The sequence below is a fragment of the Scyliorhinus torazame genome, chromosome 22, assembly GCF_047496885.1.
Source record: "Scyliorhinus torazame isolate Kashiwa2021f chromosome 22, sScyTor2.1, whole genome shotgun sequence".
Taxonomy (NCBI): Eukaryota; Metazoa; Chordata; class Chondrichthyes; order Carcharhiniformes; family Scyliorhinidae; genus Scyliorhinus; species Scyliorhinus torazame.
The window spans coordinates 19694273-19713248 of NC_092728.1; the positions used below are offsets into that span (position 1 = coordinate 19694273).

At 58.0% G+C, this 18976-nt stretch overlaps 2 protein-coding genes across 2 annotated transcripts in view; one reads left to right on the plus strand and one right to left on the minus strand.

Moving 5' to 3' along the window:
• The window catches only part of otud5a (OTU deubiquitinase 5a), a 149210-nt gene extending 144769 nt beyond the window's left edge, over nucleotides 1–4441 (minus strand). The window contains exon 1 of the mRNA XM_072489026.1: nucleotides 4330–4441. Within this exon, the coding sequence (XP_072345127.1) occupies nucleotides 4330–4441 (112 nt within the window). The remainder of the gene's footprint in view (nucleotides 1–4329) is intronic.
• Nucleotides 4442–4462: 21 nt separating this feature from the next.
• Nucleotides 4463–18976, plus strand: part of LOC140399450 (protein FAM50A-like) — a 25273-nt gene continuing 10759 nt past the window's right edge. Inside the window, exon 1 of the mRNA XM_072489027.1 lies at nucleotides 4463–4501. Within this exon, the coding sequence (XP_072345128.1) occupies nucleotides 4463–4501 (39 nt within the window). The remainder of the gene's footprint in view (nucleotides 4502–18976) is intronic.

The window sequence follows — 18976 nt, forward strand, 5'->3', positions numbered from 1 at the left end:
ACCAAGACATGGTCTAAGAGATACGTTTTTAAGGAGTGTATTGACAGAGAGACAGGGAAAAAGGGGGATTGGAGAGGTTTAGGGAGGAAATTCCAGAGCCTCGGATCTCCCAGGCCGCCAATGGTGGAACAATGGAAATCGGGGGATGTACGAGAGGCCGGAATTGGAGGAGCGCTAGGATCTCGAGAGTTGTAGGGGCTGGAGGAGGTTACAGTGATAGGGAGGGTTGTAGGGGCTGGAGGAGGTTACAGAGATAGGGAGGGTTGTAGGGGCTGGAGGAGGTTACAGAGATAGGGAGGGTTGTAGGGGCTGGAGGAGGTTACAGAGATAGGGAGGGTTGTAGGGGCTGGAGGAGGTTACATAGATAGGGAGGGTTGTCGGGGCAGGAGGAGGTTACAGAGATAGGGAGGGTTGTAGGGGCTGGAGGAGGTTACAGAGATGGGGAGGGTTGTAGGGGCTGGAGGAGGTTACAGAGATAGGGAGGGTTGTAGGGGCTGGAGGAGGTTACAGAGATAGGGAGGGTTGTCGGGGCAGGAGGAGGTTACAGAGATAGGGAGGGTTGTAGGGGCTGGAGGAGGTTACAGAGATGGGGAGGGTTGTCGGGGTTGGGGGAGGTTACAGAGATAGGGAGAGTTGTAGGGGCTGGAGGAGGTTACAGAGATAGGGAGGGTTGTAGGGGCTGGAGGAGGTTACAGAGATAGGGAGGGTTGTCGGGGCTGGAGGAGGTTACAGAGATAGGGAGGGTTGTCGGGGCTGGAGGAGGTTACAGAGATGGGGAGGGTTGTAGGGGCTGGAGGAGGTTACAGAGATGGGGAGGGTTGTAGGGGCTGGAGGAGGTTACAGAGATGGGGAGGGTTGTCGGGGTTGGGGGAGGTTACAGAGATAGGGAGAGTTGTAGGGGCTGGAGGAGGTTACAGAGATAGGGAGGGTTGTAGGGGCTGGAGGAGGTTACAGAGATAGGGAGGGTTGTCGGGGCTGGAGGAGGTTACAGAGATAGGGAGGGTTGTCGGGGCTGGAGGAGGTTACAGAGATGGGGAGTGTTGTAGGGGCTGGAGGAGGTTACAGAGATAGGGTGGGTTGGGGGGCTGGAGGAGGTTACAGAGATAGGGAGAGTTGTCGGGGCTGGAGGAGGTTACAGAGATAGGGAGGGTTGTAGGGGCTGGAGGAGGTTACAGAGATAGGGAGAGTTGTAGGGGCTGGAGGAGGTTACAGAGATAGGGAGGGTTGGGGGGCTGGAGGAGGTTACAGAGATAGGGAGAGTTGTCGGGGCTGGAGGAGGTTACAGAGATAGGGAGGGTTGTTGGGGCTGGAGGAGGTTACAGAGATAGGGAGGGTTGTTGGGGCTGGAGGAGGTTACAGAGATAGGGAGGGTTGTAGGGACTGGAGGAGGTTACAGAGAGAGAGAGGGTTGTCGGGGCAGGAGGAGGTTACAGAGAGAGAGAGGGTTGTAGGGACTGGAGGAGGTTACAGAGATAGGGAGGGTTGTAGGGACTGGAGGAGGTTACAGAGAGAGAGAGGGTTGTAGGGACTGGAGGAGGTTACAGAGATAGGGAGGGTTGTAGGGGCTGGAGGAGGTTACAGAGATAGGGAGGGTTGTAGGGACTGGAGGGAGTGGGTTAGAGATAGGGAGGGCTGTAGGGGCTGGAGGAGGTTACAGAGATAGGGAGGGTTGTAGGGGCTGGAGGAGGTTACAGACATAGGGAGGGTGTAGGGACTGGAGGAGGTTACAGAGATAGGGAGGGTTGTAGGGGCTGGAGGAGGTTACAGAGATAGGGAGAGTTGTAGGGGCTGGAGGAGGTTACAGAGATAGGGAGGGTTGGGGGGCTGGAGGAGGTTACAGAGATAGGGAGAGTTGTCGGGGCTGGAGGAGGTTACAGAGATAGGGAGGGTTGTTGGGGCTGGAGGAGGTTACAGAGATAGGGAGGGTTGTTGGGGCTGGAGGAGGTTACAGAGATAGGGAGGGTTGTAGGGACTGGAGGAGGTTACAGAGAGAGAGGGTTGTCGGGGCAGGAGGAGGTTACAGAGAGAGAGAGGGTTGTAGGGACTGGAGGAGGTTACAGAGATAGGGAGGGTTGTAGGGACTGGAGGAGGTTACAGAGAGAGAGAGGGTTGTAGGGACTGGAGGAGGTTACAGAGATAGGGAGGGTTGTAGGGGCTGGAGGAGGTTACAGAGATAGGGAGGGTTGTAGGGACTGGAGGGAGTGGGTTAGAGATAGGGAGGGTTGTAGGGGCTGGAGGAGGTTACAGAGATAGGGAGGGTTGTAGGGGCTGGAGGAGGTTACAGACATAGGGAGGGTGTAGGGACTGGAGGAGGTTACAGAGATAGGGAGGGTTGTAGGGACTGGAGGAGGTTACAGAGAGAGAGGGTTGTAGGTGCTGGAGGTTATGAGGGGGGGAGGGGTTGGGCGAGAGCCTGTGGGCTGAGGGCATCTATCATTAACAGGGCCACACCCGCCATTACTTTAATGGCTGCTGGTCTCTCTTGGTCGAATGGTTGAGAGATGCAGGAAAGGTTTGGTGGGTTGGATGGAGGGGTAGGGAGCTCCACGGAGCCGCACCCTGGCGGCACAAGAGAGGCCAGATATCCGGTTTTGTGAGGGCCTCTAGCCTCTGCCATGTTTACCACCACCACCGACCGAGCCCCGCGCCACTTACTACTCCCGCCTTGTGCGTGTGCCAGGCGCTGGGGATTCGGCTGGTGCGGGAAAACCCTGGCCCGCAGGTTTCCTCAGATCCTCTGCCAGCACCAGTGGTCAGGAAAAACAAAGTACACATCCAGCAAAGCCGGGTGCCAGACGCAAACAGAAGCATCTACAGCAACTTAGGTATAGCTGGCAGCATCCGTCACAGAGGCCCGGCACTGCGCTGAAGGGTACCCTCTGCCCCGGGCCGCAGGGTACTCTTTGCCCCGGGCCGCAGGGTACTCTTTGCCCCGGCCGCAGGTTACCCTCTGCCCCGGGCCGCAGGGTACCCTCTGCCCCGGGCCGCAGGGTACCCTCTGCCCCGGGCCGCAGGGTACTCTTTGCCCCGACCGCAGGGCACCCTCTGCCCCCGGGCTGCAGGACACTCTTTGTCCCTGCCTTAGGGTACCCTTTGCCCCGGGCCGCAGGTTACCCTCTGCCCCGGGCCGCAGGGTACTCTTTGCCCCGGGCCGCAGGGTACTCTTTGCCCCGGCCGCAGGTTACCCTCTGCCCCGGGCCGCAGGGTACTCTTTGCCCCGGCCGCAGGTTACACTCTGCCCCGGGCCGCAGGGTACCCTCTGCCCCGGGCCGCAGGGTACCCTCTGCCCCGGGCCGCAGGGTACCCTCTGCCCCGGGCCGCAGGGTACTCTTTGCCCCGGCCGCAGGTTACACTCTGCCCCGGGCCGCAGGGTACTCTTTGCTCCGGCTGCAGGTTACCCTCTGCCCCGTGCCGCAGGGTACCCTCTGCCCCGGGCCGCAGGGTACTCTTTGCCCCGGCCGCAGGGCACCCTCTGCCCCCGGGCTGCAGGACACTCTTTGTCCCTGCCTTAGGGTACACTTTGCCCCGGGCCATAGCGTGCCCTCTGCCGCGTGCCGCAGGGTGCCCCCTGTCCCAGGCCGCAGGGTGCCCCCTGTCCGCAGGGTACCTACCCTCTGCCCCGCGTCGATCAGTGGGTGGGAGGGTGAGGGGACAGCAAAGAGGGGAAACGTGGATCTCTCCAGCACTTTCTGCCACCCAGGACATCCCGTAGAGTGTGACAGTCAACAGAGGAATCTCTTTAAAAATTAAGACTCAAGATGTCAAAAACATTGGAAACTAGGGTCCCAGGTTCGATTCCCGGCTTGGGTCACTGTCTGTGCAGAGTCTGCACATCCTCCCTGTGAGTGCGTGGGTTTCCTCCGGGGGCTCCGGTTTCCTCCCACAGCCCAAAGACGTGCAGGTTCGGTGAATTGGCCAATGATAAATTACCATTAGTGTCCAAAGGTTTGGTGGGGTTATTGGGTTACGGGGATAGGGTTGAAGTGAGGGCTTAAGTGGGGGGCTCTTTCTAGGGCCGGTGCAGACTCAATGGGCCGAATGGCCTCCTTCTGCACTGTAAATTATGTTTTCGAAGTATTAAAACTGGGCAAAAGCAAGCACCCAGAAACAGTGACGGGCGAATGCCAAATCGTCAGAGCCGGCTCTCCCTCGGCAATGCAGCGCCCCCACAGCCTGGCCCTCCGACAGTGCGGTGATGCCTCCGGCAGCGCCACGCACTGACTCAGAGCTGGTGGCGTCACATGCACCATGTTCAAAGGTCATGTCGACCTCACAAGTCATACAACAGAAAAGGTCAACGTAACGGTGCTGAATAACAACCCCACATACGGAACATCTCGATGTAAAGTTGCCCGGTCACTCGTTCCCCAGAGAATGTGTCACAGGAATATTCAATACAATAGGTTGGCTGCCAACTGTCCCTCTTTCGAAGGTCACCCATTAGCTGCGACGGGACCACGATATGGAAAAGGGGTTCCTCCTGGGCAGAGTACCGTCTCCGGTACTGGTTGCCAGGACAGGGCTTGCTGCCGCCCGCTCGGCACAGTGCGATCCCACACTGGCTCCAAGCGATCAAATTGGTCCAATGGCTGGTAAGCCGCGGACAGCAATTTAATCCCCGCCCCCCTGCCCCAGGTGGGATCCTGCTGTGCCCAGGCCAGAGCTGCGGAGGAAGATCAGGGCCCGCTGCTCCCGTAGATTGCTGCATCATCGCCTGGCACAGCCGCGCGACCCCGCCCCTCAGCAAGCTGCACACGGCGGGTGGGGCGAGATATGACTCGGCATTTTCGGCAGTCCCCCCCCCCCCCCGCCCAACAGCTCGAGGTCAGATGAGCAGGTTATCGAGGCCCACGGCCTGGCATCATGGAACTGGGAGGGAATGGGGGGTGGGGGATCAGTCCCTTTGGGCCACTGAGCTGGGAGATAAGGTATCGGAGGGCGGCAGGCTGGCTTTCCGTGTCGCAGTTTGCAAATTGCCGAGTCAGGCAGCGCGAGGGGGGGGGGGGAACGGCAACAGGGGGGCTGTGTCATCCTGTGCAGCCAAAGCCCTGAGTCACGGGGCACGACAAAGTTCACAGCAAGGAGCCTGAGGGAAGCCCACGGGCTGAGGGTTCACAGCGAGGTCGCCGCGAGGCAACAGCCCCTACAACCCTCCCTGTCTCTGTAACCTCCTCCAGCCCCTACAACCCTCCCCATCTCTGTAACCTCCTCCAGCCCCTACAACCCTCCCTGTCTCTGTAACCTCCTCCAGCCCCTACAACCCGCCCCATCTCTGTAACCTCCTCCAGCCCTACAACCCTCCCTATCTCTGTAACCTCCTCCAGCCCCTACAACCCTCCCTATCTCTGTAACCTCCTAAAGCCCCTACAACCCTCCCTATCTCTGTAACCTCCTCCAGCCCCTACAACCACCCCTATCTCTGTAACCTCCTAAAGCCCCTACAACCCTCCCTATCTCTGTAACCTCCTAAAGCCCCTACAACCCTCCCTATCTCTGTAACCTCCTCCAACCCCGACAACCCTCCCTATCTCTGTAACCTCCTCCAACCCCGACAACCCTCCCTATCTCTGTAACCTCCTCCAGCTCCTACAACCCTCCCTCTCTCTGTAACCACCTCCAGCCCCTACAACCCTCCCTATCTCTGTAACCTCCTAAAGCCCCTACAACCCTCCCTATCTCTGTAACCTCCTAAAGCCCCTACAACCCTCCCTATCTCTGTAACCTCCTCCAACCCCGACAACCCTCCCTATCTCTGTAACCTCCTCCAGCTCCTACAACCCTCCCTATCTCTGTAACCACCTCCAGTCCCTACACCCCTCCCTATCTCTGTAACCACCTCCAGCCCCTACAACCCTCCCTATCTCTGTAACCTCCTCCAGCCCCACACCCCTCTCTATCTCTGTAACCTCCTCCAGTCCCTACAACCTTCCCCATCTCTGTAACCTCCTCCAGCCCCTACAACCCTCCCTGTCTCTGTAACCTCCTCCAGCCCCTACAACCCTCCCCATCTCTGTAACCTCCTCCAGCCCCTACAACCCTCCCTGTCTCTGTAACCTCCTCCAGCCCCTACAACCCTCCCCATCTCTGTAACCTCCTCCAGCCCTACAACCCTCCCTATCTCTGTAACCTCCTCCAGCCCCTACAACCCTCCCTATCTCTGTAACCTCCTCCAGCCCCTACAACACTCCCTATCTCTGTAACCTCCTAAAGCCCCTACAACCCTCCCTATCTCTGTAACCTCCTCCAACCCCGACAACCCTCCCTATCTCTGTAACCACCTCCAGTCCCTACACCCCTCTCTATCTCTGTAACCTCCTCCAGTCCCTACAACCCTCCCCATCTCTGTAACCTCCTCCAGCCCCTACAACCCTCCCTATCTCTGTAACCTCCTCCAGCCCCTACACCCCTCTCTATCTCTGTAACCTCCTCCAGCCCTACAACCCTCCCTATCTCTGTAACCTCCTCCAGCCCCTACAACCCTCCCTGTCTCTGTAACCTCCTCCAGCCCCGACAACCCTCCCTATCTCTGTAACCTCCTCCAACCCCTACAACCCTCCCTATCTCTGTAACATCCTCCAGCCCCGACAACCCTCCCTATCTCTATAACCTCCTCCAGCCCCGACAACCCTCCCTATCTCTGTAACCTCCTCCAGCCCCAACAACTCTCCCCATCTCTGTAACCTCCTCCAGCCCCTACAACCCTCCTTATCTCTGTAACCTCCTCCAGCCCCTACAACCCTCCCTATCTCTGTAACCTCCTCCAGCCCCTGCAACCCTCCCTATCTCTGTAACCTCCTCCAGCCCCTACAACCCTCCCTATTCCTGTAACCTCCTCCAGCCCCTACAACCCTCCCTATCCCTGTAACCTCCTTCAGCACCTACCGCCCTCCCCATCTCTGAAACCTCATACAACCCTCCCTATCTCTGTAAACACCCCCAGCCCCTACAACACTCCCTATCTCTGTACCTCCCCCAGCCCCTACATCCCTCCCTATCTCTGTAACCTCCGCCAGCCCCTACAACCCTCCCCATCCCTGTAACCTCCTCCAGCCCCTACGACCCTCCCTATCTCTTTAACATCCTCCAGCCCTACAACCCTCCCTATCTCGATAACCTCCTCAAGCCCCTACAACCCTCCCCATCTCGGTAACCTCCTCCAGCTCCTACAACACACCCTATCTCTGTAACCTCCTCCAGCTCCTACAACCCTCCCCATCTCTGTAACCTCCTCCAGCCCCTACAACCCTCCCTATCTCTGTAACATCCTCCAGCCCTACAAACCTCCCTATCTCTGTAACCTCCTCCAGCCCCTACAACCCTCCCCATCTCTGTAACCTCCTCCAGTTCCTACCACCCTCCCTATCTCTGTACCTCCCCCAGCCCCGACATCCCTCCCTATCTCTGTAACCTCCGCCAGCCCCTACAACCCTCCCCATCCCTGTAACCTCCTCCAGCCCCTACGACCCTCCCTATCTCTGTCACATCCTCCAGCCCTACAACCCTCCCTATCTCTATAACCTCCTCAAGCCCCTACAACCCTCCCCATCTCTGTAACCTCCTCCAGCTCCTACAACACACCCTATCTCTGTAACTTCCTCCAGCTCCTACAACCCTCCCCATCTCTGTAAACTCCTCCAGCTCCTACAACCCTCCCTATCTCTGTAACCTCCTCCAGCCCCTACAACCCTCCCTATCTCTGTAACATCCTCCAGCCCTACAAACCTCCCCATCTCTGTAACCTCCTCCAGCCCCTACAACCCCCCCATCTCTGTAACTTCCTCCAGTTCCTACCACCCTCCCTATCTCTGTAACCTCCTCCAGCCCCTACAACCCTCCCCATCTCTGTAACCTCCTCCAGCTCCTACAACCCTCCCTATCTCTGTAACCTCCTCCAGCCCCTACAACCCTCCCCATCTCTGTAACCTCCTCCAGCCCCTACAACCCTCCCCATCTCTGTAACCTCCTCCAGCCCCTACAACCCTACCCATCTCTGTACCCTCCTCCAGCCCCTACAACCCTCCCCATCTCTGTAACCTCCTCCAGCCCCTACAACGGTCCCCATCTCTGTAACCTCCTCCAGCCCCTACAACCCTCCCTATCTCTGTAACCACCTCCAGCCCAGAGAACCCTCCCCATCTCTGTAACCTCCTCCAGCCCCTACGACCCTCCCTATCTCTGTAACCTCCTCCATCACATACAACCCTCACTATCTCTGTAACCTCCTCCAGCCCCGACAACCCTCCCCATCTCTGTAACCTACTCCAGCCCCTACAACCCTCCCTATCTCTGTAACCTCCTCCATCCCCTACAACCCTCCCTATCTCTGTAACCTCCTCCAGCCCCTACAACCCTCCCTATCTCTGTAACCACCTCCAGCCCATAGAACCCACCCCATCTCTGTAACCTCCTCCAGCCCCTACAACCCTCCCTATCCCTGTAACCTCCTCCAGCCCCTACAACCCTCCCTATCCCTGTAACCTCCTTCAGCACCTACCACCCTCCCCATCTCTGTAACCTTCTACAACCCTCCCTATCACTGTAACCACCCCCAGCCCCTACAACCCTCCCTATCTCTGTACCTCCCCCAGCCCCTACATCCCTCCCCATCTCTGTAACCTCCTCCAGCCCGTACAACGGTCCCCATCTCTGTAACCTCCTCCAGCCCCTACAACCCTCCCCATCTCTGTAACCTCCTCCAGCTCCTACAACCCTCCCTATCTCTGTAACCACCTCCAGCCCCTACAACCCTCCCCATCTCTGTAACCTCCTCCAGCCCCTACAACCCTCCCTATCTCTGTAACCTCCTCCAGCCCCTACAACTCTCCCCATCTCTGTAACCTCCTCCAGCCGCTACAACCCTCCCTTTCTCTATAACCTCCTCAAGCCCCTACAACCCTCCCCATCTCTGTAACCTCCTCCAGCTCCTACAACACACCCTATCTCTGTAACCTCCTCCAGCTCCTACAACCCTCCCCATCTCTGTAAAATCCTCCAGCTCCTACAACCCTCCCTATCTCTGTAACCTCCTCCAGCCCCTACAACCCTCCCTATCTCTGTAACATCCTCCAGCCCTACAAACCTCCCTATCTCTGTAACCTCCTCCAGCCCCTACAACCCTCCCCATCTCTGTAACCTCCTCCAGTTCCTACCACCCTCCCTATCTCTGTAACCTCCTCCAGCCCCTACAACCCTCCCCATCTCTGTAACCTCCTCCAGCTCCTACAACCCTCCCTATCTCTGTAACCTCCTCCAGCCCCTACAACCTCCTCCAGCCCCTGCAACCCTCCCCATCTCTGTAACCTCCTCCAGCCCCTACAACCCTACCCATCTCTGTAACCTCCTCCAGCTCCTACAACCCTCCCTATCTCTGTAACCTCCTCCAGCCGCTACAACCCTCCCAATCTCTGTAACCTCCTCCAGCCCCTACAACGGTCCCCATCTCTGTAACCTCCTCCAGCCCCTACAACCCTCCCTATCTCTGTAACCACCTCCAGCCCAGAGAACCCTCCCCATCTCTGTAACCTCCTCCAGCCCCTACGACCCTCCCTATCTCTGTAACCTCCTCCAGCCCCGACAACCCTCCCTATCTCTGTAACCTACTCCAGCCCCTACAACCCTCCCTATCTCTGTAACCTCCTCCATCCCCTACAACCCTCCCTATCCCTGTAACCTCCTTCAGCACCTACCACCCACCCCATCTCTGTAACCTCCTACAAACCTCCCTATCTCTGTAACCACCCCCAGCCCCTACAACCCTCCCTATCTCTGTACCTCCCCCAGCCCCTACATCCCTCCCTATCTCTGTAACCTCCTCCAGCCCCTACAAAGGTCCCCATCTCTGTAACCTCCTCCAGCCCCTACAATCCTCCCTATCTCTGTAACCACCTCCAGCCCATAGAACCCTCCCCATCCCTGTAACCTCCTCCATCCCCTACAACCCTCCCTATCTCTGTAACCTCCTCCAGCCCCTACAACCCTCCCCATCTCTGTAACCTCCTCCAGCCCCTACAACCCTCCCTATCTCTGTAACATCCTCCAGCCCTACAAACCTCCCTATCTCTGTAACCTCCTCCAGCCCCTACAACCCTCCCCATCTCTGTAACCTCCTCCAGTTCCTACCACCCTCCCTATCTCTGTACCTCCCCCAGCCCCGACATCCCTCCCTATCTCTGTAACCTCCGCCAGCCCCTACAACCCTCCCCATCCCTGTAACCTCCTCCAGCCCCTACGACCCTCCCTATCTCTGTCACATCCTCCAGCCCTACAACCCTCCCTATCTCTATAACCTCCTCAAGCCCCTACAACCCTCCCCATCTCTGTAACCTCCTCCAGCTCCTACAACACACCCTATCTCTGTAACTTCCTCCAGCTCCTACAACCCTCCCCATCTCTGTAAACTCCTCCAGCTCCTACAACCCTCCCTATCTCTGTAACCTCCTCCAGCCCCTACAACCCTCCCTATCTCTGTAACATCCTCCAGCCCTACAAACCTCCCCATCTCTGTAACCTCCTCCAGCCCCTACAACCCCCCCATCTCTGTAACTTCCTCCAGTTCCTACCACCCTCCCTATCTCTGTAACCTCCTCCAGCCCCTACAACCCTCCCCATCTCTGTAACCTCCTCCAGCTCCTACAACCCTCCCTATCTCTGTAACCTCCTCCAGCCCCTACAACCCTCCCCATCTCTGTAACCTCCTCCAGCCCCTACAACCCTCCCCATCTCTGTAACCTCCTCCAGCCCCTACAACCCTACCCATCTCTGTAACCTCCTCCAGCTCCTACAACCCTCCCTATCTCTGTACCCTCCTCCAGCCCCTACAACCCTCCCCATCTCTGTAACCTCCTCCAGCCCCTACAACGGTCCCCATCTCTGTAACCTCCTCCAGCCCCTACAACCCTCCCCATCTCTGTAACCTCCTCCAGCTCCTACAACCCTCCCTATCTCTGTAACCTCCTCCAGCCCCTACAACCCTCCCCATCTCTGTAACCTCCTCCAGCCCCTACAACCCTCCCCATCTCTGTAACCTCCTCCAGCCCCTACAACCCTACCCATCTCTGTACCCTCCTCCAGCCCCTACAACCCTCCCCATCTCTGTAACCTCCTCCAGCCCCTACAACGGTCCCCATCTCTGTAACCTCCTCCAGCCCCTACAACCCTCCCTATCTCTGTAACCACCTCCAGCCCAGAGAACCCTCCCCATCTCTGTAACCTCCTCCAGCCCCTACGACCCTCCCTATCTCTGTAACCTCCTCCATCACATACAACCCTCACTATCTCTGTAACCTCCTCCAGCCCCGACAACCCTCCCCATCTCTGTAACCTACTCCAGCCCCTACAACCCTCCCTATCTCTGTAACCTCCTCCATCCCCTACAACCCTCCCTATCTCTGTAACCTCCTCCAGCCCCTACAACCCTCCCTATCTCTGTAACCACCTCCAGCCCATAGAACCCACCCCATCTCTGTAACCTCCTCCAGCCCCTACAACCCTCCCTATCCCTGTAACCTCCTCCAGCCCCTACAACCCTCCCTATCCCTGTAACCTCCTTCAGCACCTACCACCCTCCCCATCTCTGTAACCTTCTACAACCCTCCCTATCACTGTAACCACCCCCAGCCCCTACAACCCTCCCTATCTCTGTACCTCCCCCAGCCCCTACATCCCTCCCCATCTCTGTAACCTCCTCCAGCCCGTACAACGGTCCCCATCTCTGTAACCTCCTCCAGCCCCTACAACCCTCCCCATCTCTGTAACCTCCTCCAGCTCCTACAACCCTCCCTATCTCTGTAACCACCTCCAGCCCCTACAACCCTCCCCATCTCTGTAACCTCCTCCAGCCCCTACAACCCTCCCTATCTCTGTAACCTCCTCCAGCCCCTACAACTCTCCCCATCTCTGTAACCTCCTCCAGCCGCTACAACCCTCCCTTTCTCTATAACCTCCTCAAGCCCCTACAACCCTCCCCATCTCTGTAACCTCCTCCAGCTCCTACAACACACCCTATCTCTGTAACCTCCTCCAGCTCCTACAACCCTCCCCATCTCTGTAAAATCCTCCAGCTCCTACAACCCTCCCTATCTCTGTAACCTCCTCCAGCCCCTACAACCCTCCCTATCTCTGTAACATCCTCCAGCCCTACAAACCTCCCTATCTCTGTAACCTCCTCCAGCCCCTACAACCCTCCCCATCTCTGTAACCTCCTCCAGTTCCTACCACCCTCCCTATCTCTGTAACCTCCTCCAGCCCCTACAACCCTCCCCATCTCTGTAACCTCCTCCAGCTCCTACAACCCTCCCTATCTCTGTAACCTCCTCCAGCCCCTACAACCTCCTCCAGCCCCTGCAACCCTCCCCATCTCTGTAACCTCCTCCAGCCCCTACAACCCTACCCATCTCTGTAACCTCCTCCAGCTCCTACAACCCTCCCTATCTCTGTAACCTCCTCCAGCCGCTACAACCCTCCCAATCTCTGTAACCTCCTCCAGCCCCTACAACGGTCCCCATCTCTGTAACCTCCTCCAGCCCCTACAACCCTCCCTATCTCTGTAACCACCTCCAGCCCAGAGAACCCTCCCCATCTCTGTAACCTCCTCCAGCCCCTACGACCCTCCCTATCTCTGTAACCTCCTCCAGCCCCGACAACCCTCCCTATCTCTGTAACCTACTCCAGCCCCTACAACCCTCCCTATCTCTGTAACCTCCTCCATCCCCTACAACCCTCCCTATCCCTGTAACCTCCTTCAGCACCTACCACCCACCCCATCTCTGTAACCTCCTACAAACCTCCCTATCTCTGTAACCACCCCCAGCCCCTACAACCCTCCCTATCTCTGTACCTCCCCCAGCCCCTACATCCCTCCCTATCTCTGTAACCTCCTCCAGCCCCTACAAAGGTCCCCATCTCTGTAACCTCCTCCAGCCCCTACAATCCTCCCTATCTCTGTAACCACCTCCAGCCCATAGAACCCTCCCCATCCCTGTAACCTCCTCCATCCCCTACAACCCTCCCTATCTCTGTAACCTCCTCCAGCCCCTACAACCCTCCCCATCTCTGTAACCTCCTCCAGCCCCTACAACCCTCCCTATCTCTGTAACATCCTCCAGCCCTACAAACCTCCCTATCTCTGTAACCTCCTCCAGCCCCTACAACCCTCCCCATCTCTGTAACCTCCTCCAGTTCCTACCACCCTCCCTATCTCTGTACCTCCCCCAGCCCCGACATCCCTCCCTATCTCTGTAACCTCCGCCAGCCCCTACAACCCTCCCCATCCCTGTAACCTCCTCCAGCCCCTACGACCCTCCCTATCTCTGTCACATCCTCCAGCCCTACAACCCTCCCTATCTCTATAACCTCCTCAAGCCCCTACAACCCTCCCCATCTCTGTAACCTCCTCCAGCTCCTACAACACACCCTATCTCTGTAACTTCCTCCAGCTCCTACAACCCTCCCCATCTCTGTAAACTCCTCCAGCTCCTACAACCCTCCCTATCTCTGTAACCTCCTCCAGCCCCTACAACCCTCCCTATCTCTGTAACATCCTCCAGCCCTACAAACCTCCCCATCTCTGTAACCTCCTCCAGCCCCTACAACCCCCCCATCTCTGTAACTTCCTCCAGTTCCTACCACCCTCCCTATCTCTGTAACCTCCTCCAGCCCCTACAACCCTCCCCATCTCTGTAACCTCCTCCAGCTCCTACAACCCTCCCTATCTCTGTAACCTCCTCCAGCCCCTACAACCCTCCCCATCTCTGTAACCTCCTCCAGCCCCTACAACCCTCCCCATCTCTGTAACCTCCTCCAGCCCCTACAACCCTACCCATCTCTGTAACCTCCTCCAGCTCCTACAACCCTCCCTATCTCTGTACCCTCCTCCAGCCCCTACAACCCTCCCCATCTCTGTAACCTCCTCCAGCCCCTACAACGGTCCCCATCTCTGTAACCTCCTCCAGCCCCTACAACCCTCCCTATCTCTGTAACCACCTCCAGCCCAGAGAACCCTCCCCATCTCTGTAACCTCCTCCAGCCCCTACGACCCTCCCTATCTCTGTAACCTCCTCCATCACATACAACCCTCACTATCTCTGTAACCTCCTCCAGCCCCGACAACCCTCCCCATCTCTGTAACCTACTCCAGCCCCTACAACCCTCCCTATCTCTGTAACCTCCTCCATCCCCTACAACCCTCCCTATCTCTGTAACCTCCTCCAGCCCCTACAACCCTCCCTATCTCTGTAACCACCTCCAGCCCATAGAACCCACCCCATCTCTGTAACCTCCTCCAGCCCCTACAACCCTCCCTATCCCTGTAACCTCCTCCAGCCCCTACAACCCTCCCTATCCCTGTAACCTCCTTCAGCACCTACCACCCTCCCCATCTCTGTAACCTTCTACAACCCTCCCTATCACTGTAACCACCCCCAGCCCCTACAACCCTCCCTATCTCTGTACCTCCCCCAGCCCCTACATCCCTCCCCATCTCTGTAACCTCCTCCAGCCCGTACAACGGTCCCCATCTCTGTAACCTCCTCCAGCCCCTACAACCCTCCCCATCTCTGTAACCTCCTCCAGCTCCTACAACCCTCCCTATCTCTGTAACCACCTCCAGCCCCTACAACCCTCCCCATCTCTGTAACCTCCTCCAGCCCCTACAACCCTCCCTATCTCTGTAACCTCCTCCAGCCCCTACAACTCTCCCCATCTCTGTAACCTCCTCCAGCCGCTACAACCCTCCCTTTCTCTATAACCTCCTCAAGCCCCTACAACCCTCCCCATCTCTGTAACCTCCTCCAGCTCCTACAACACACCCTATCTCTGTAACCTCCTCCAGCTCCTACAACCCTCCCCATCTCTGTAAAATCCTCCAGCTCCTACAACCCTCCCTATCTCTGTAACCTCCTCCAGCCCCTACAACCCTCCCTATCTCTGTAACATCCTCCAGCCCTACAAACCTCCCTATCTCTGTAACCTCCTCCAGCCCCTACAACCCTCCCCATCTCTGTAACCTCCTCCAGTTCCTACCACCCTCCCTATCTCTGTAACCTCCTCCAGCCCCTACAACCCTCCCCATCTCTGTAACCTCCTCCAGCTCCTACAACCCTCCCTATCTCTGTAACCTCCTCCAGCCCCTACAACCTCCTCCAGCCCCTGCAACCCTCCCCATCTCTGTAACCTCCTCCAGCCCCTACAACCCTACCCATCTCTGTAACCTCCTCCAGCTCCTACAACCCTCCCTATCTCTGTAACCTCCTCCAGCCGCTACAACCCTCCCAATCTCTGTAACCTCCTCCAGCCCCTACAACGGTCCCCATCTCTGTAACCTCCTCCAGCCCCTACAACCCTCCCTATCTCTGTAACCACCTCCAGCCCAGAGAACCCTCCCCATCTCTGTAACCTCCTCCAGCCCCTACGACCCTCCCTATCTCTGTAACCTCCTCCAGCCCCGACAACCCTCCCTATCTCTGTAACCTACTCCAGCCCCTACAACCCTCCCTATCTCTGTAACCTCCTCCATCCCCTACAACCCTCCCTATCCCTGTAACCTCCTTCAGCACCTACCACCCACCCCATCTCTGTAACCTCCTACAAACCTCCCTATCTCTGTAACCACCCCCAGCCCCTACAACCCTCCCTATCTCTGTACCTCCCCCAGCCCCTACATCCCTCCCTATCTCTGTAACCTCCTCCAGCCCCTACAAAGGTCCCCATCTCTGTAACCTCCTCCAGCCCCTACAATCCTCCCTATCTCTGTAACCACCTCCAGCCCATAGAACCCTCCCCATCCCTGTAACCTCCTCCATCCCCTACAACCCTCCCTATCTCTGTAACCTCCTCCAGCCCCTACAACCCTCCCTATCCCTGTAACCTCCTCCAGCCCCTACAACCCTCCATATCTCTGTAACATCCTCCAGCCCTACAACCATCCCTATCTCTATAACCTCCTCCAGCCCCTACAACCCTCCCCATCTCTGTAACCTCCTCCAGCTCCTACAACCCTCCCTATCTCTGTAACCTCCTCCAGCCCCTACAACCCTCCCCATCTCTGTAACCTCCTCCAGCTCCTACAACCCTCCCTATCTCTGTAACCTCCTCCAGCCCCTACAACCCTCCCCATCTCTTTAACCTCCTCCAGCCCCTACAACCCTCCCTATCTCTGTAACCTCCTCCAGCCCCTACAACTCTCCCCATCTCTGTAACCTCGTCCAGCCGCTACAACCCTCCTTTTCTCTGTAACCTCCTCCAGCCCCTACAACCCTCCCCATCTCTGTAACCTCCTCCAGCCCCTACAACGGTCCCCATCTCTGTAACCTCCTCCAGCCCCTACAACCCTCCCTATCTCTGTAACCTCCTCCAGCCCCTACAACCCTCCCTATCTCTGTACGTCCTCCAGCCCCTACAACCCTCCCTATCTCTGTAACCTCCTCCAGCCCCTACAACCCTCCCTATCTCTGTAACCTGCTCCCACTGGGGGCTGGACGGGAAATTGCGATTCCCGTTGCGGTTCTAACCTCTACACTTCAGCCAGTCAGCCGCATGTACACAATTCCATGTTGCTTCCTTTCACTGAAAGTTCTTGGTCTGAGAGGCACTGAAAAGTCCCATCGCAGCTGCGTCCATTCCCCAGCCTTGGCGTCGCCAGTGCAAATCTAAATACTTCTTTAAATGCTGCGAGGGTCTCTGCCTCCACCGCCCATGGTTCCAGAACTGCGTACAATAGTCCTACTGTGGCCCAAACAACGTTTCACACAGTTCGGTGCAGAAGAGCACAAGATACAGGAGCAGAATTAGGCCACTCGGCCCATCGAGTCTGCTCCACCATTCGATCATGGCTCATATGTTCCTCTTCCCCCTTCTCCTGCCGTCTCCCCATAACCCCTGATGCCCCAATTCATCAAGAACACCAGCTTTCTGCTTGCTGTGCTGTTACCTACAGGATTGCAGACCCAAGAGGTGGAAGGTGGAATTAGTTCCAGCATAACCCTCTGCTCTTAAACTCTATGCCTCGGCTAATAAAGACAAGTATCCGATATACCTTCTGAACCAGCCTATCCACCTGCTCTGCTACCTTAAGCGCGAGCATCATCCAGCTCCAGTTCTGGGCTTACTTGGTACTAACGATGGATTGTCTCTTTTACAGCCCACCAAAACAGGCCATTCGGCCCCTTTCCTCAATTCCTGTCCCCCACACCAGCTTCCCACACCCCCTACTTCACCCCCCACCCTCATCCCCAGCATCCTTCTATTCATTTCTCTCTCATGTGTTTATTCAGCTCCCCCCCCCACCCCCCAAACACGTCAACATGATTCACCTGAACCACTCCCCATGGGTGCGAGTGCCACGCCCTCCCCCTCCCTGTGGGAGCGCGTGCCACATGGTCAGTGCTGAGAGCGCGCCACGCTGTCGGGGAGTCGGTGCTGAGGGAGCGCCGCACTGTCGGAGGGTCAGTGCTGAGGGAGCGCCGCAGTGTCGGAGGGTCAGTGCTGAGGGAGCGCCGCACTGTCGGAGGGTCAGTGCTGAGGGAGCGCCGCACTGTCGGAGGGTCAGTGCTGAGGGAGCGCCGCACTGTCGGAGGGTCAGTGCTGAGGGAGCGCCGCAGTGACGGAGGGTCAGTGCTGAGGGAGTGCCGCGCTGTCGGAGGGTCAGTGCTGAGGGAGCGCCGCACTGTCGGAGGGTCAGTGCTGAGGGAGCGCCGCACTGTCGGAGGGTCAGTGCTGAGGGAGTGCCGCAATGTTGGAGGGTCAGTGCTGAGGAAGCGCCGCACTGTCGGAGGGTCAGTGTTGAGGGAGCGCCGCACTGTCGGCGGGTCAGTGCTGAGGGAGCGCCGCACTGTCGGAGGGTCAGCGCTGAGTGAGTGCCGCAATGTCGGAGGGTCAGTGCTGAGGGAGCGCCGCACTGGCGGAGGGTCAGTGCTGAGGGAGCGCCGCACTGTCGGAGGGTCAGTGCTGAGGGAGTACTGCACTGTCAGAGGGTCAGTGCTGAGGGAGCACCGCATGTCGGAGGGTCAGTGCTCAGGGAGCACCGCACTGGGAGGGTCAGTGCTGAGGGAGCACCGCACTGTCGGAGGGTCAGTGCTGAGGGAGCACCGCACTGTCCGAGGGTCAGTGCTGAGGGAGCACCGCTCTGTCCGAGGGTCAGTGCTGAGGGAGCGCCGCACTGTCGGAGGGTCAGTGCTGAGGGAGCGCCGCACTGTCCGAGGGTCAGTGCTGAGGGAGCACCGCACTGTCGGAGGGTCAGTGCTGAGGGAGTGCCGCACTGTCGGAGGGTCAGTGCTGAGGGAGCGCTGCACTGTCAGAGGGTCAGTGCTGGGGGGAGCGCCGCACTGTCGGAGGGTCAGTGCTGAGGGAGCGCCGCACTGTCGGAGGGTCAGTGCTGAGTGAGTGCCGCAATGTTGGAGGGTCAGTGCTGAGGGAGTGCTGCACTGTTGGAGGGTCAGTGGTGAGGGAGCGCCGCACTGACGGAGGGTCAGTGCTGAGGGAGCGCCGCACTGTCGGACGGTCAGTGCTGAGGGAGCGCCGCACTGACGGAGGGTCAGTGCTGAGGGAGTGCTGCACTGTGGGAGGGTCAGTGCTGAGGGAGCGCCGCACTGTCGAAGGGTCAGTGCTGAGGGAGCGGCGCGCTGTTGGAGGGTCAGTGCTGAGGGAACGGCGCGCTGTTGGAGGGTCAGTGTTGATATCCTCCACAGTGGATGTGAACCGGGGGCCATGGTCTGCAGCTGTGCCGGGAAACAGCTGCCTCTCCGACCAAGGGTGTGCGGTGGTTTTTCTTCGAAATATTAACCACCGCCTCGAACCTGCTCAATTTCCTGAAATATCGCCGCACACCCCCCTTCCCCCACCACACTGTTTTACTTTACTTCACAGCAGTATGTGAGTTGGGGGGGGTGGTGGGGCTGCTTATGGCTTAACCCTTCGTAGTCGTTGTGAGTTAGCTGACATCCACGTACGCAGAGAGACAGACACAAACGCACCAGGACAGACA